The 16,932-nt window shown below is 26.6% G+C and overlaps 4 protein-coding genes across 4 annotated transcripts; 1 reads left to right on the top strand and 3 right to left on the bottom strand.

Annotated features, from left to right (window-relative positions):
- Positions 1–444: 444 nt before the first annotated feature.
- Positions 445–2,155, bottom strand: OCT59_021131 (uncharacterized protein; the record flags this gene model as incomplete). The annotated part of the gene is made up of 5 exons (XM_066149649.1): positions 445–1,085; positions 1,156–1,477; positions 1,559–1,731; positions 1,801–1,864; positions 1,934–2,155. The coding sequence occupies 5 exons, from the start codon at positions 2,153–2,155 to the stop codon at positions 445–447; spliced, it is 1,422 nt and encodes a 473-aa protein (XP_065990536.1).
- Positions 2,156–7,080: 4,925 nt separating this feature from the next.
- On the top strand, positions 7,081–8,716 carry OCT59_021130 (uncharacterized protein). Its single transcript, XM_066149648.1, has 2 exons — positions 7,081–7,362; positions 7,452–8,716. Exons 1-2 carry the CDS (start codon positions 7,106–7,108, stop codon positions 8,641–8,643), a joined length of 1,449 nt encoding a protein of 482 aa, XP_065990535.1. The 5' UTR covers positions 7,081–7,105; the 3' UTR covers positions 8,644–8,716.
- Positions 8,717–9,381: 665 nt separating this feature from the next.
- On the bottom strand, positions 9,382–10,888 carry OCT59_021129 (uncharacterized protein; the record flags this gene model as incomplete). The annotated part of the gene is made up of 2 exons (XM_066149647.1): positions 9,382–10,537; positions 10,632–10,888. 2 exons carry the CDS (start codon positions 10,886–10,888, stop codon positions 9,382–9,384), a joined length of 1,413 nt encoding a protein of 470 aa, XP_065990534.1.
- A 1,396-nt stretch (positions 10,889–12,284) lies between these two features.
- On the bottom strand, positions 12,285–14,234 carry OCT59_021128 (uncharacterized protein; the record flags this gene model as incomplete). Its single annotated transcript, XM_066149646.1, has 2 exons — positions 12,285–13,904; positions 13,978–14,234. 2 exons carry the CDS (start codon positions 14,232–14,234, stop codon positions 12,737–12,739), a joined length of 1,425 nt encoding a protein of 474 aa, XP_065990533.1. The 3' UTR covers positions 12,285–12,736.
- Positions 14,235–16,932: the final 2,698 nt, after the last annotated feature.

Below are 16,932 nucleotides of genomic sequence, written 5' to 3'. Positions count from 1 at the left end.
TTGCAACAATACATATGCATATAAATTTTAATTTTAATTTATTTATTGATACCTCCACTTTCATTCCCAGTAAATAGATTTTGTATAAATTTGTACCAAATGGGCTTATCCATATATAATTGGCTCTAGATTGGCTTAAATTTGGATTATTTTTTGCATAAATTTGAGCTAATGTTGAGCCAAATCAGCCAATGAGCCCGTTTGGTATAAAAACTATTTACTGGGATTTAACAGCATATTGCATAGCAACTAAACTGCATGACTAGTATAATTAAAACTCGGAAATTTATTTTTGATTTTTTTAAAAGTAATTAAATTGAATAAAAGAATAAAAAATTAAGAATAAAATTAAACCCATCCAAATTATTAAAACCCTCACGTTATACTTATTTTTGGATGAAAAGTCTTACTCCATGCTTGAAATGTATCTCCTGTTTTACCTTTTCACTTATAGAACCCAAATAATCTACTGAGTAGCTCTGCCCTTTCTACAGTAATACTAGGAACAACATTACTTGAATGAGGATCATTTCGTATTCTATTAAAACTTTCCCTAGCTTCATGATTTCCCTGTTCAGCAGATTTTCTATACCAATATGCTGCTTTAACTTTGTCGCGTAATTCATTTTCACATATAACTCCAAGATTGTATTGAACTACGTTAAGTCCGTCATCTCCACCAACTGCTCTCTCATAGAAATTATAAGCCATTTTCGTGTCAACCTCAGTTGCAATTCCTAAATAATGAAAATCTCCCAACACAAGAAGAGAATTGGTATAATTTTGATTATTTAATAACCAGTCAAAAATTTCTATTGAAGTCACATGATGATCTTCAAGGTAATCAAGAATTTTCTGTTTTTTACTTTTATCATATATTTTATAAGGAAGAGCAGCTATTCCATCGACTATATCTTTCTTAGATTTAGATCCTTTTTGCTTGAAAGTTTGTGATAAATTATTACGTGATGAAAGTGATGAATTATTACGTGATGAATGTGATGAATTATTATTGATTACTTCTACTAATCTATTAACTACCTCTCGGATATCTGGACGATCATCTGGTTCATATTTCCAACAATCTATAAATTAACATATAATCATTATTATTAATTATTTTTAAATCATAACCGAGCTTTAAATTATATTTACCAGTATAAATTCTTTTGTAGTCCTCAGGAGTATTTGGGATAGGTGTTTCTCTAAGACCTTGCAAAATCTGATTCACCAATCCATATTGGTTATACTGGCCTTCGAAAGGTGGCCGACAACTTGATATTTCCCATAGGAGCACACCAATACTGTAAATATCGCTCTTTTTATTTCGAGAGTATGAATCACTGGCGAATTTTTTTGGATCAATATAAGGAATTATACCATATAGTTTTGATATAACTGATTCATCAGTCTTTTTTGACAACCCAAAATCAGCCAATTTGACGTTATTTCCATGGACCAATACGTTGTTGGAGTGCTATTAATTATTTAATAGAAATAAAATAAATAAAATAATTACATCATAATTTCAAGGAAATATATATTATAAAAGAATTACCAAATCACGATGAATAATTCCCAAATTATGTAAACATGATACGGCGCTAGCTAATTGACATGCCATTTTGAATTTATTATTCCAAGTGAGATTTCTAGAATTTTTTCTTAAATACTCTCGAAAAGTACCACCATCGGCATATTCCATTACCAACATATAGTAATTTTGATCGACTTATTAAAAGAAAATAATTGGTTAAGTTAGATTTTCATAAAAAATAAATAATACTAAAATTTCTATACCTCTTGTAATGCCATAAAATCTTATAATATTGTCATGAACATTTACTTTACGCTGAATTTTAAGCTAAGTAATAAAAAAAAAAAATTATTTTTAATAATATGTATTTATTATAAAGACGTATATTGTAATCACCTCATCAACAAATTTTTTTGCTTCGGAGTCTTTGAGAGATTTTAACGCATAAATGTTATGAGAATCTTTCCAGTTTGCACGATAAACCGTTCCGAAGCCTCCGGAGCCAACTCCTTTAAAGTTATAAAAGTCTTTATATTCATAACAGTTAATATGTTCATTAAAAATGGCTTCCTCAATCCAATTGTTCCATTTAGTAGTATATCTATTATTATATGACATTTTTTTGTTCAGCAGACGAAAAAAAAATAATTAAAAAATAATTTCGTAGTATCGTTATTTATATATTTTTAATAAAAGAAGGAGAAATCATTATCCAATGTAACAGCGATCATCGGGAAACGAAAAAAATCAAGTATATACTGCAAGATCATGGATAAAATTACTTTCTTTTTCATAGCTGTTATTGAACATTTGATTATGTTGGTCTTGTACTCAATACTCATGCAAGTATCGCAGAACTTGAATCAGTTGAATGAAATAGGGGCGTTCAAATGAATTCTGAAAAAGCATGTTTTAGTTTACATTTTTTGATTATTTCGAACCATAAAGTTCAAATTAAGATGCCGATTTTAAGTTTACTTAATTTCATTTGTAAAATTTATTGTTATACATATTAAGTAATAATAAAAGAATTGTTCTATTTATTCCGGAGTTAAGATATCTTTCCTTTTTTTCCCTTTCAAGACACGATTTTGTAACTCCGAAAAGTATGTGCTGTCTTATTTGTGTTAATTAAGTTATATATATAGTTCTATTCATAAAGCAAAAAATTCAAATGTGAATCGTTTTTGTTGAATGACGTTTGTTTATTTGAGAGTGCCTAATTTTGATGATCGATCTAACCATAAAGTCCAAATTAGGTCGATAATTAGACTGATCTTTGAGACTTTGACAAAACAAAATGTGAATTTTTTCGTTACATTTGTTACACATGAAAAAGTGTTATGATGATCGTTTTCGTTTGAGTATTAAATTTTTCAACAAGATGAAATAGGTCTTAAGGGATAAAATTTATGATACAAGGATGTAAACCGCACCGCAGTTTAATCAATCATTGAAATCAAAAAATTTCTTTAACAAAATCATAAAAATCATAAATATAATGGAGCAACTATACTAAAAAATGATAATTTACGATGATTATCCCAAAATTCTCCATGTTCTTTGTATGTATTCGTCCGAAGAACTCCTAATCCAATCAATATCATGATCTGCAAATGTATCAATAGTTGAGGTAGAGGTAGATGTACTAGTTCACTCTCTATCATCATCTTTCTCATCATAATTTGTATCTAAATTAATACATAAAAATGTGTGTTCTTTGTTATTTAAATAATAATAATAATTTTTTAAATTATTAAAATTATTAATAAATTCAAAGAAGGAGAATATAATATTCGAGCGTAAGATCCGGTGATTTTGGATGATATCTCTTTAGATAATTGAACACGAACCAATCTAACAAATTCAAATTTTGATAATTTAGCATATCGATTTTTTTGAGTTTTATTTCTAGTTAAATCGTTATTATGATATATTTAAGGAATGTAAAGATGGTTACAGCCAATTTGTTTATAATTAGGAATTTAATTAGGTCTTTCGGTTCTTACATGTAATTTTCGTTCCTTACTAACTTTATTTCTTCTTTTGATTTTATGGGTTTGGTTTTTACTTGGTCCCCTTGTTTATCTCATTTTCGTCCCTTCTTCATTTTTTTTGTTTTCTTCATTTCTTTTTGCTCTTATTATTCTTCCCTTCCTTCATTTTTCCATTGTTTTTTATTTCCTCTTCGTTCCTTTCGTCTTTTTCATTCCTTTACACTACCCTTCGTTCCTTTCATTTCCATTCCCACTTCATCTTTTTCGTTCTTTTACACTATCTTTTGTTCTTTACATTTTTTTCCCATTCCCACTTCTCTTTACACTACCCTTTGTTCCTTTCATTTTTTTATTCCCCTTTGCTCTATTTCGTCCCCCTCCATTCTTTTCATTTTTTTTATTAGTTCCCACTTGATCTTTTTCGTTACTTTTGTTTCTTTTACTCCCCTTTCCCTTTAATACTCTCCCTATTTTTCATTCACCCTCATTTTTTGACAAAAAAATTTTAATATTATGAAAATACTACAAATATTTTTATTAATTAATTATAAATTTTACAATTATTTCTTATTTTATATTACGTCAATCTTAAACTTATAACTAATTAGGAAAAATATTTGAATAATTAAATGTATTAGGATCTATTCATTTCATTTATTATTATTCATTTTACTCGATAAATTATTAATTTAACTAAACCATTTGAATTAAAATCTTTTATTCAAAAATCTGGTGGTTATTTAGAGAATTTCGGAATTCGGATATGGATTTGGTTATAATAATCTATTATTAAATCAAACAATTTCTTCAAAAAGAATTGATATTTTTACATATTTTATGATTAATTAATTGATTTTTATGAATTTGAAAAATCAAACCATTTTATCCAGTGTTCAATTTAATTTAAAAAATCTTACTTCATCTTTCTATCAATTTTTCTTTATCTGATATGTTATATTGATTTTTTTTTAAAAAAAATAATAATTTTGTAAATATATTTAATATAATATTTTATTTTTTATTTTAATAATTTTTTTATTTAATAATAATAAAAAATTTAAAAAAAAATTTGGAGGGAAGAAAAAGGATAAAGAAAGAAATCAGTTAAAAAAAAGGGAATCCGGAAAAAAAAAAATAAGTACGAAAAAAATCTGAAAAAAAGGAGTGTTGTTCGGAGGTAAATTCACGATTGATGACGACAATAATTCAATCCAAAAAGAGTGAAAAAAAATTTTTTTTAACAATACGGTCTAAAAAAAAAGATCGAAAAAAAATAATATAAAAAAATTGGTCTTAAAAGACTGAAACAATGGGGATTATTTAATAAAAAAAAATTTTTCAGTTTGGGAAAAAAAAATTAAACCTAAACGGGAAAAGAATGTGAAAAAAACAAATTTTTCGGCTTGAAAAAGAAAAACTATACTGAGAAAAAATTTTTTTTCGGTTTGAAAATTTTTTTTAAAAAAAAGGAACCAAAAAAAGATCGGACAAAAAATTAATAAGCAAAAAAAAAAATTCCGATTACAGTCATTACACACGGATCGAACCATAAATAGATCAGGCGGAGGCATGTCACGGGTTTTAATTATATGGCATGGGATTTCAAGTCACACAATTCAAATTATTTATACGGAGACTAATCCAAACGTCAGACAAATTGTTAAACTTTTGCAACATTCTTGACAATTGCTCGTGCATTCTATTTATGGAATTTCTAAATAAAGTTGTTTTATATAGAAATAATAATAATAGACTTCACGGAACTTAAAATAACCTTTAATATATAAATAAATAAAAGAATGACAATATTGATGTGGTCCTCTTATAAAGTAAGCGTTGAAATAATTTTTATGCGCCACAAATTAATTTTTTATTGTAACAATAAATTATTTAAATTATTTAAATTATTTATTATGTATGTATATTATTATTAATTCATCAAATCTACCATTACTACAAAGGTACTTTGTGATGCACAACATGATATTTAACTAATTTGGGGGAATTGAGGATAAATCAGTTGAATCATGTATTGATCCAAATTTAGATATTGTATTTCCTAATGGAGCTATTAAACCATTAAATGTTTCTTCTCATTTATAATTATTGTATGTTGGATATGTATTTATGAATTCTATTTTAAATGAAGGTACAATTTTAATAACTTATTTTAATGAATAAGATGCTACGACAACAATACGTATGAGAATGATCATTGATTGGGACGAAAATTAGTTGCAGTAAGTATTTAACTTAATTTGGTGAGTTTTTTTATAATTCTTATATACTGTATACACACACTACATAAATATATTTTAGGAACATTGAGTTGGGAATTGGAATTGTAAAGATTAACATTAACATAAATTAAGATTCATATGGACTCGACAGGTTAATGATACTACTATTGCATGATCCCTTGTAACCAAAATTCAAAAAACAACAGACTATCATCACATCACGGACCCAATTTGGGAAGTTTACGCGATTTTTTTAGACAAAGGCGCAGATACAATTAGTCCACCTTATCAAACTTCAGTAGATTGGAACTATTACAACACGATATTGTCATTTTTATTATAAGAATACGTAATATTTCAGATTAATGTTTAATTATTTTATTATTACTAAACATTATGTCAAAATTTCTAACTATGTTTAGATGATGCTTTAACGTTTTAAATATACAGTATAATGATTTTATGATCAAGCTTTATGATGATAAACGCGAATTTTTTGAATTTAACGTGGGTATAAAAGAACATAATTTGCTTTCAAAAAATATAGTGCTTGGTTTGGTTTAATTTTCCTGAGATTAATCTGTTTTCCTTGAATCTTTAAATTATTGTTAACGAATTTTAGAAAATTTGGAAAAAAAAATATTAACCCGGCCTTTAATTAGTAATTCGTATAAGAATCGTAATAGTTTTATTAATATAAAAATAAGGGATATCAGATATCGATATGTATAATATTTTATAATTTCGGAATCCAACATTCCTTCTAATTAAGATATCATTTATAAATGTAATCTATTAGAATTAGCAATTATAATTGATAAATATAATGTTTATATTCCTTTTTGAATAAAGTTTAACTTTAAATTGAAGATAGTTTAGTTAAAAATTTCATTCCGTGAATTTATTGAAATTTATTTTAATAATTAAATTTATTAATTCTTATATGGATTGCGAATTAATCATTTTTCTTTTTTGAATTATTGAAAATAAAAAAAAAATTCAAAAAAAAAATGTTATTTTTTAAATCTTCAAATATAAAGATTTTTATGTGGCCTTTTAACTTTATCGTAATAAACTTTGTATTTCCTTAAATTTATAATCAACAAAACTGCATCTGCGGCAACGAATCGGAATAATTCGTAAGCAATAGGGGTAACACATATTTAGTATGAGAAAGGCTTATATTAGTTTTGACCAAATTTATAAAAGATCTACAAGAATCAATTTTTAATTCGGGAAATTGATTACCATATAAAGTATAAAAGGAAAAATGGATTTCACACGAAAAATTTTTTTTTATTTTCTGTTCTTGAAATCTTTGACAATTAAAAATGGATTGTGATAAATTTTTACCAAAATTATCCCAAAATTTTCTCGAAATCTTGAATGATAACGAATATTTTGATATTACAATAGAAGTTGGTAATGATCCTCACGTAAAAATATTTCGTGCTCATATAGTTATCTTAAATTATCGTTCTCCTTATTTGAGAAGAATTTTATCAACTAATAAAAAGAAAAATGATGGAACTTTAACACATATTAAATTACCAAACATTTTACCTGAAATTTTTCAAGCAATTTTAACGTAAGAAATATATTAAGATGATTTATTATTTTAAATAAATTTTTATTAAATTTTTTTTTTTATTATATAAATATATATATATTTTTTAGATATATTTATGGCGGTAGACTTTCTTTAAAAAATTATGATACTCGAGATATTATTAAAATTTTGATTGCAGCAAGTGAATTAAATCTTCAAGAACTAATTCTTCATTTACAATCATTTTTGATTGAAAACAAAGCAAACTGGATGGAACAAAATTTTAACCTGATGAATCAAACAAGTTTCAAATATGATTCTTTCTTGGAACTCCAAGAATTTTGTAGAGGGTTAATAACTAAACATCCGGAAAAAATTTTTAGTTCACCAGATTTTACTTCTCTTCCAGAAAATACTTTGATCACTCTTATTCAACAAGATAATATTCAAATAAGTAGAGTTCAAATTTGGGAACATTTAATTAGATGGGGTATTGCCCAAAATCCTGAACTTCCTTCAGATCTTTCGAAATATTCAGATGATGATTTTAATACCTTAAAAGTTACTATGCAAAGATGTATCTCTTTTATTAATTTTCATAATTTTACTCGCCAAGAATTTTCGAAAAAAGTATTTCCATATAAAAAGATTTTAGATAGAGATTTATTTGATGGTGTAATTCAATATTTTTTGGAAAATGATAATAGCCCAAGTAGGTCAGAGCCAAGTAGTTCAGAGCCACTGCCAGTCAAAAATATCAGTCCTAAAACTATTGATTCAAAAATTATTACAATTCAACATGCTGAATTAATCTCAAGGTGGATCGATAGATTAAGGAATAGGGACGAATTAAGAAATTCATATGAATTTAAATTAATTCTTCGTGGATCTCGTGATGGATTTTCGGCTGAAAAATTTCATAAAATTTGTGATAATAAATCTCGTACAGTGACAGTTATCAAACTGAAAGACAGTAATGAAATTCTTGGTGGATATAATCCAATTGAATGGGATTCTAGATTTAGTAGTTATAAATGTTATGGCACTACTAGAAATAGTTTTATATTTTCTTTCATGAATAAAGAAAATATTGGTAATTATGTTCTGAGTAGAGTAAGGAATGAATATCAAGCTGTAAATTATTTGCCTCACCACGGTCCATCATTTGGTCCTGATGATCTTATATTATATGGAGGCCGTGAACATTCTTTTAATACTTGTAACAGTCATTGTAAACAATTATCTTATGAAAAACAGATCAGGGAAACCGAAGAGAAATTTTCTGTAAAAGAATATGAAGTATTTCAAATTAGTACATAATTGTAAAGATTTTGCATACTATTAAAATATTCTCTCATAATTAATAAAAAGAAATATATATTTTTACAATGGTATTTTGACAATGATGCGATTGAATTACTGAAAAATTTAGAATTTTAAGTATTATTTAAAAATAATGATAAAAATTATTAATAAAGTCATATGTTATGTTGTGGATTATAGAAAAAAGAAAATTTGTTATCTTGAGTCTTCTTAATTTATTAATAGAGTTAATGGGTTAATTTCGGATGAAATATGGAAATTGAAAAAATTCTAAGTTTCATCAGCAAACATACATAAACTTTACCACTAAAAAAAAAAAAGATGCAAATTATTTTTAATACAAAATTTACGAACAAGAAATTTTTATTTTTATTTTTTTTTATAAATTAAGATGAGAGTTACACCGCCAACAATTGGATCTTTTTTCACTTAATGTAATGATGCACTTGGAAGAACATCGTAAACGACTTTTTGTTCAAAATAATTTAAACTTAGTACAAAACAATTTTGTTATCTAAGCTTACTGTATATTCCGCTTTACAATTTTCATTAAAATTCGACGAATTTTTATCCGTTCATTTTATTAATAAAATTTGTACACTTCTTTTTTTTTACAAATAAGAGATAAAAATTAAAAAATATTTATACTCATTGCATAAATAAATTACTGTATCTTCTAATAACAATTTTTTTTTTTAATTATGTAAATTCACAGCTTTTTGAAAAACTCTTTAATCAATTATCTTTTGTGATCTGAAATACTTCATATTCTTTTACAGAAAAACTATTCGCTGTATTTCTGATCATTTTTTCATAAGATCGTTTTTCACAATAACTAGATTTATTTTTAAAACTTTTCTTACCTCCATAACCTCCGTGTATTTTAAGGTCTCCAATACCAAATGATGGTCCGTAACTATTCCAATAATTTATAGCACAATTAGCAAATTTCACTCGACTAATAATATGATTTTCAATATTTTCTTTATTCATAAAAGAGAAAATAAAACTATCCTCAGTAATGCCATAATTATCAAGATTTTTATTTTCATTTTTCCATTCAATAGGATTATATCCTCCAAGTATTTCATTGCTCTCTTGCACTTTAATAATCGTTACAGTACAAGATTGATTATCACATATTTCATGAAATTGTTCAGCCATAAATCCATCCCGAGATCCACGAAGAATTAATTTGAATTTATATAAATTTTCCAACTTATCCGTAATCTCTAATTTATCAATCCATTTTGAGATTAATTCAACATGTTTAATTGTAATTATTTTAGAATCAATAACATTTTCAGATGGCCTATAATTACTATTCAAAAATAGTTTTAATGAATTTATATATAATTCATAAGGTAAAATTTGTCTATAAGGAATAACATTATTTAAAAATTCTCTTGGAGTTAAATTAAAGAATTTCATATAAGGAATGCATTGATGTAAAGTATTTTTTAAAACATTAAAATCTTCATTTGAATAACTTGAAGAATCTGATGAAAGTCCAGGATTTTGAGCAATACCCCATTTAAGAACATGATCCCAAATTTGAACTTCACTCATTTTAATTTTATCAAGTTGAATAAGAGAGATTAAAACTTTTTCTGAAATTGAAGTGAAATCAGGTGAATTAAAAATTTTTTCTGGTTGTTTAGATAATAATTTTTCACAAAACTTTTGAAGATCCAAGAAAGTATCATTTTCGAGGCTCATCTGATATATTAGGTTAAAATTTTGGTTTACCCAATTTTTCTTATTTTCAATCAAAAATGATTGTAAATGAAGAATTAATTCTTGAAGGCATAATTCATTAGCAGCGACCAAGATTTTCATAATATCTAAAATATCATATTCTACTAAAGAAATTCTTCCTCCATAAATATACCTAAAAATAAAATAGTACAATACGTTAAAAAAAAATAATAAATAAATTTATAAAATAATGTCTTATTTATATATATAACACTTAGTTTAATTACCTTAAAATTATTTGAAAAATTTCAGGTAAAATATTTGGTAATTTAATATGTGTTAAAGTTTCATCACTTTTCTTTTTATTAGTTGATAAAATTCTTCTCAAATAAGGTGAACGATAATTTAAAATAACCATATGAGCGTGAAATATTTTTACGTTAGGTTCATTACCAACTTCAATTGTAATATCATAATATTCTTCATCATCCAAAATTTCGAGTAAATTTTGTGATAATTTTGGTAAAAATTTATTATCTGTCATTATAATTGTCAATATTAAAATGAAAGAAGAGAGAGTAGAATATTGCAAATCCTAATTTGTGAAATGGTTTCAACCTTATATTGCAAGTCTTTGTAGCACGTAACGGTAATAAATGGACGAGTAATTGTGATTGGTCAATAATAACCGGTTAATTAACCGGTAATTCGGTTAACAGGTTGCTGCCGAGAAGAGCATTTTGCCGACGGGATATCCATTTCTATTGAATTCCATTTTATTGATAGATGTTTCACCAAATTTACATTACAAATTACAATATCAATATCAATATATATTTGGCGCAGTTTGATTTATTATTAATAAATTACACAATTTTGTTAATTAATTGTCAAGTCAGATGAAGATTACATCAAATTATAACGATAATTTATATAAAAAACTGTCAAAAAAAAAAAATATATGGCTGGATAATTCAACAGCCATTAAATATACTGGCCTTTTTATTTTATTAAAAAAAATATCCAAACTTTTAAATTCTGAAACACAAGCGTAATCTATCTTACGCAAGTAGTTCCATTATGAAAATTTTTAGATTCCAAATTTGGTAATTTCGTGTTGCATAATTTCCTAATATGAAAACTTAAAGAGGATTACATAGGTAATAGTTATTTCACAGGGAGTCATGATATTTATGCGACACGTGAAATAACTCTTATCTCATGGAGACTAACGTCCAGTGATGGGAGAGAGTGGGAGAGGTATAAATAAACAATAAAAATACATGAGCATTAAAATATCATCAGAAAAATTACAAGCATGAATATATCATCAAAAAAATCACTGGCGACCAATTAGTAAACATGGGATAATCAGAAATACAACACACGTTACGTAACTGGTGTAAATATTTTCATTCAGATTAATAAATAAAAATTCCAATAATAAAATATTACTTGAAAAATTATTATTTAAAAATAAGTTATGTTATGAATTTTATAAAAAAGAGATGAATCGTCTTAAGTTATAAATAGATTAATGGTTAAAGTATTAGAAATAGAAACCTCATCTAAGTTTCATCAGCAAATTCGTAATCATAAACTTCAATTCCCATCCACACAAAAAATAAGCAAATGTTTATATAGAGTATACTAATAATTTCTTCCTATTTAAAATTTATACCGCAGTTTACATAACGTTAATTCATTAATTTTAAAAATTAAATATCGATCTCTGAGTCTTGATTTCCGGTCGTTTATTTAATTACACCATGGTTATTTATATAAAAATATCTCACTGGTTAGTTAGAAACTTAAAATTAAGGAGTAGTATACAATTGATTAATAAAATAGAAAACATGTAAAACATAGCAACTGCCGGTACTTCTTCGATTTGTTTTTTTAACAGCAGGTACAGGTTAATCAAAATAGATGAAAAACAATGTCCAATTTATTTACATTGTGATTAATTGCCTTTACTAATAAATGAATATCTTTTAAGAAATTATCCTTATCTGTTATTATGAGATAGGTTTTTTGTATGTTATTATACTTTTAAAATTTTTTGGTAGATTATATAAATATTCTAAAGTTTATTGGCGATTTTTACCCGAGTTTATAGTTCATCTGAACCTTTTATTGTCTTAAATTTGTGTATACTATTTATTATTATAACTTCAGTCAATATATAATAACTACGTTATCTATAAATCTTTATTTAAGATTCGTAATTATTACTTTACAAGTTTTATTACAATTGTTTAAATCCGTATTTTATAATATAAAGTGATATAAATAAAAAAAAATTCATGTATTTTTTTTTTTTTTTTATTGAATTATATAGTGGTACTAAAATTTAATATTTTTATACACAACTTCTTAACAAACCATTTTGTCAATTATCATTTATAATCTGAAATATCTCATAATTATCCACAGAAAATGCTCTTTGTGTATTTCTGATCTGTTTGTCATAAGAACTTTTATAACAACGACTTGTTTTACTTTTTTTAAAAGAAACATTACCATATATTTGAAGGTCTCCTTCACCAAATGATGGTCCGAGTTGGTGCCAATAATTTATAGCACAATTTTCATTTTCTATTCGACTAATAATATGATCTATAATACTTTCTTTATTCATAAAAGAGAAAATAAAACTATCTTTAGTAGTACCATGATAATTATTAATATTATTTCTACTTTTCCATTCAATCGGATTATATCCTCCAAGAATTTCACTGCTGCCTTTCACTTTAATTATTGTTACAGTACGAGATCGATTATCACATATTTCATGAAATTGTTCAGCTGTAAATCCATCACGAGTTCCACGAAGAATTAATTTGAATTCATATGAATTTTTCAATTCATCTGTAATTTCTAATCCATCAATCCATTTTGAGATTAATTCAGCATGTTGAGTTGTAATAATTATTGAATCTATATTTTTAATACTTTTGATTAGTTTCGGTTCTGGCTTATTATTTGGATTGTCCAAAAAGTATTTAATCGTATCGTCATATAACTTCTCAGGAATAATCTTTTTGTATGGATGTACCTTATTAAGAATTTCTTTAGAAGTAAATTCAGTAAATTTAATAAAAGTAACACATTGTTGCAAAGTATTTTTTAAAGCATTAAAATCATCATTCGTATAACATGAAGGATCCGAAGAAAGTCCAGGATTTTGAGCAATACCCCATTTAAGTACATGCTCCCAAACTTGAACCTCGGCCATTTGATGATTATCATGTTGAATAAGAGAGATTAAAGCTTTTTCTGGAGTCGAAGTAAAATCAAATGAATTGAAAACTTTCTCTGGATGTTTAGATATTAACTCTGTGCAAAACTTTTGGAGATCCAGGAAAGTATTATTTTCAAAGCTCGTCTGGTATACTAGGTTAAAATTTTGTTCTATCCAGTTTTCATTGTTTTCAATCAAAAACGATTGAATATGAGGAATTAATTCTTGAAGACTTAGTTCATTAGCGGCAACCAAGATTTTAATAATATCTAAAATATCATATTCTATCAAAGAAATTCTTCCGCCATAAATATACCTAAGATATAATAATATGTTGATTAAAAAAATATTTTACAAAAATAATGACTTTTTATAAAAATTTAGCTTACCTTATAATTATTTGAAAAATATCAGGTAAAATATTTGGTAATTTGATGTGTGCTAAAGTTCCATCATTTTTCTTTTTATTAGTTGATAAAATTCTTCGCAAATAAGGAGAACGAAAATTTAAAATGACCATGTGAGCACGAAAAAATTTCACGTTAGGGTCATTACCAACTTCAATTGTAATATCATAATATTCATCATCATCTAAAATTTCGAGTAAATTTTGAGATAATTTTGGTAAAAATTTATTCTCAGCCATGTTAAAATAAAGAAAAGAGTATAAGAAAATTTGTCAATCCTTAATTTGTGAACTTTCCTTATATTGCAGATCTTTTGTAGCACATAATAACGGATAATTAATCGGAATCGGTTAATTTAACAGAGATTACCGATTTACGCCAGACCTACCTAGTTTATTTAAGATGTTTCACCAAAAATATTAATTAATTATTAAAACACTAAAAGATTTGTTGGTTGCCGATCGTACTAAAATAGAAAAGCTTGATTTGAAATGTATTTATATAATCAGCAAATCAATACCAAAGATGGGGGATCAGCATCTTAAAATGGAAATCACTCAAAAACTAATCTTATGTTAACGTTAAGTTAACGTTAACCTATCATGACATGTCAATCATTTCAAGTCATAACAATAACGTGACGCGCCACCCACCCACCCATAGGGAGATATTGCACTTATATAGAATGATCTTTCTTGCTTAAAAATTATGGGATAAAATTTTTAGCAAATCATGTGAAAACTGAATAATTTTTTTGTTAGCCAAAAATGATCAACAACCGGATGACAAATTTTAATATTATGTAAATAAACAATTTGTTTGTATTACTTATTTAAATATAGATACATTTTTTTTTTATTTTGAACCAAAAAATAAACAATAATCAAATGGTAAATTTTCATTATCGTCGTCATTACATTATCGTTATAATTAAAGTTCCCTGCCAAAATTAGGGAGTTTCGGCATGTCAAAATTGTCAAAACTATTTTGACATGTCAAAATTGTCGAAACCTAAAAATATTACATTTCACGTAATAACTCTGCGTCCAATGATCATAGAAAGATGCACTATAGCTCGTTGGAATCGCCTCATAACGACGAGTCGAATGGTGGCTAAATCGTCTTTCTATGATCACTGGATGCCGAGATATTAAGCGAAACGTCAAAAATCGGCATTTTGTATTTTGCGATACTGCGCCATTTGACGTTTCACTTAATAACTCGGCATCCAATGATCGTAGAAAGATGCACCATAGCTCGTTGGAATCGTCTCATAACGACGAGTCGAATGGTTGCTAATCGTCTTTCTACGATCACTGGATGCCGAGATATTGAGCGAAACGTCAAAAATCGGCATTTTGTATTTTGCGCTACTGCGCCATTTGACGTTTCGTCTATTATCTCGGCATCCAATGATCGTAGAAAGATGATTTAACCACCATTCGACTCGTCGTTATGAGACGAATCCAACGAGCTATGGTGCATCTTTCTACGATCATTGGATGCCGAGTTATTAAGTGAAACGTCAAATGGCGCAGTATCGCAAAATACAAAATGCTGATTTTTGACGTTTCGCTCAATATCTCGGCATCCAGTGATCGTAGAAAGACGATCTAACCACCATTCGACTCGTCGTTATGAGACGATTCCAACGAGCTATGGTGCATCTTTCTACGATCATTGGATGCCGAGTTATTAAGTGAAACGTCAAATGGCGCAGTATCGCAAAATACAAAATGCTGATTTTTGACGTTTCGCTCAATATCTCGGCATCCAGTGATCGTAGAAAGACGATCTAACCACCATTCGACTCGTCGTTATGAGACGATTCCAACGAGCTATGGTGCATCTTTCTACGATCATTGGATGCCGAGTTATTAAGTGAAACGTCAAATGGCGCAGTATCGCAAAATACAAAATGCTGATTTTTGACGTTTCGCTCAATATCTCGGCATCCAGTGATCGTAGAAAGACGATCTAACCACCATTCGACTCGTCGTTATGAGACGATTCCAACGAGCTATGGTGCATCTTTCTATGATCATTGGACGCCGAGTTATTACGTGAAACGTAATATTTTTAGGTTTCGACAATTTTGACATGTCGAAACTATTTCGGCATTTCGGCATTTCTACAGGTTTTAGTTTCGACATTTCGACAATAGCCTGTAGAGTTTTGGCAGGCAACTTTAGTTATAATGCTATCATGAAAATTTTTTCAGGGTAGTAATTCTAAAAATGATTAACAATCAGATAATAAGATTGTTGTTTTATTATAATGTTATCATAAAATTTTTTTTCTCAACAATTGGATGATAAAATTAAATAAATGTTATATCAAGTAATTTTTTATTTTGAAACAAAACAATAAACAACAACTAAATGGTAAAATTTCATTATCATTGTCTTATTATTATGATATTCAGTTATCATAATTTTCCAGAACTAAAAATGATTAACAATCGGATAGTAGAATTGTTTTATTACAATATAATCATGAAAAATTTTTTTCCAGAGCCGTAATTCCAAAAATGATGATGGTAAATATTAAATAAATGCTTTATCAAGTAATAAACAATCTTTCTGTATTGTTATTTAAAGTTAATCACATATTCTGATATATATATTTTTTTATTTTTAAACCAAAAAATAAACAACAATCAAGATAATTAACCTTAAAATGATTAACAAGTGAAATAACTAAGCCAAAAATGATTAACAAGCAAAATAAACCGAAAATGATCATCCTTTACCAAATGAGAAAAAAATTATGTTAATAGCTAGTTAAGAGTAATTTCTCATTTTTTTTTATAGATATGTTAAATATAATCAAAAATTTTGCAAATAAAGTGAAAGTTATGGTTTGGCTAGAAAAGCCCGGCGAGCGAAGCGAGCCAAATGAAATTGCATCATCATAATAAATCACATGAATATTTAA

This window comes from Rhizophagus irregularis, chromosome 3 (assembly GCF_026210795.1).
Source record: "Rhizophagus irregularis chromosome 3, complete sequence".
Classification (NCBI taxonomy): Eukaryota; Fungi; Glomeromycota; class Glomeromycetes; order Glomerales; family Glomeraceae; genus Rhizophagus; species Rhizophagus irregularis.
The sequence above is the reverse complement of the archived record's forward strand: the minus strand, read 5'-3'. Positions and strand labels throughout refer to the sequence as shown.

Bases quoted from the DNA above. Each gene is read 5' to 3' on its own strand.
- OCT59_021130 (XM_066149648.1), top strand. From the start codon at position 7,106: ATGGATTGTGATAAATTTTTACCAAAATTATCCCAAAATTTTCTCGAA. The intron at 7,363-7,451 runs GTAAGAAATATA...TATATTTTTTAG, and splicing joins ATTTTTCAAGCAATTTTAAC to ATATATTTATGGCGGTAGAC.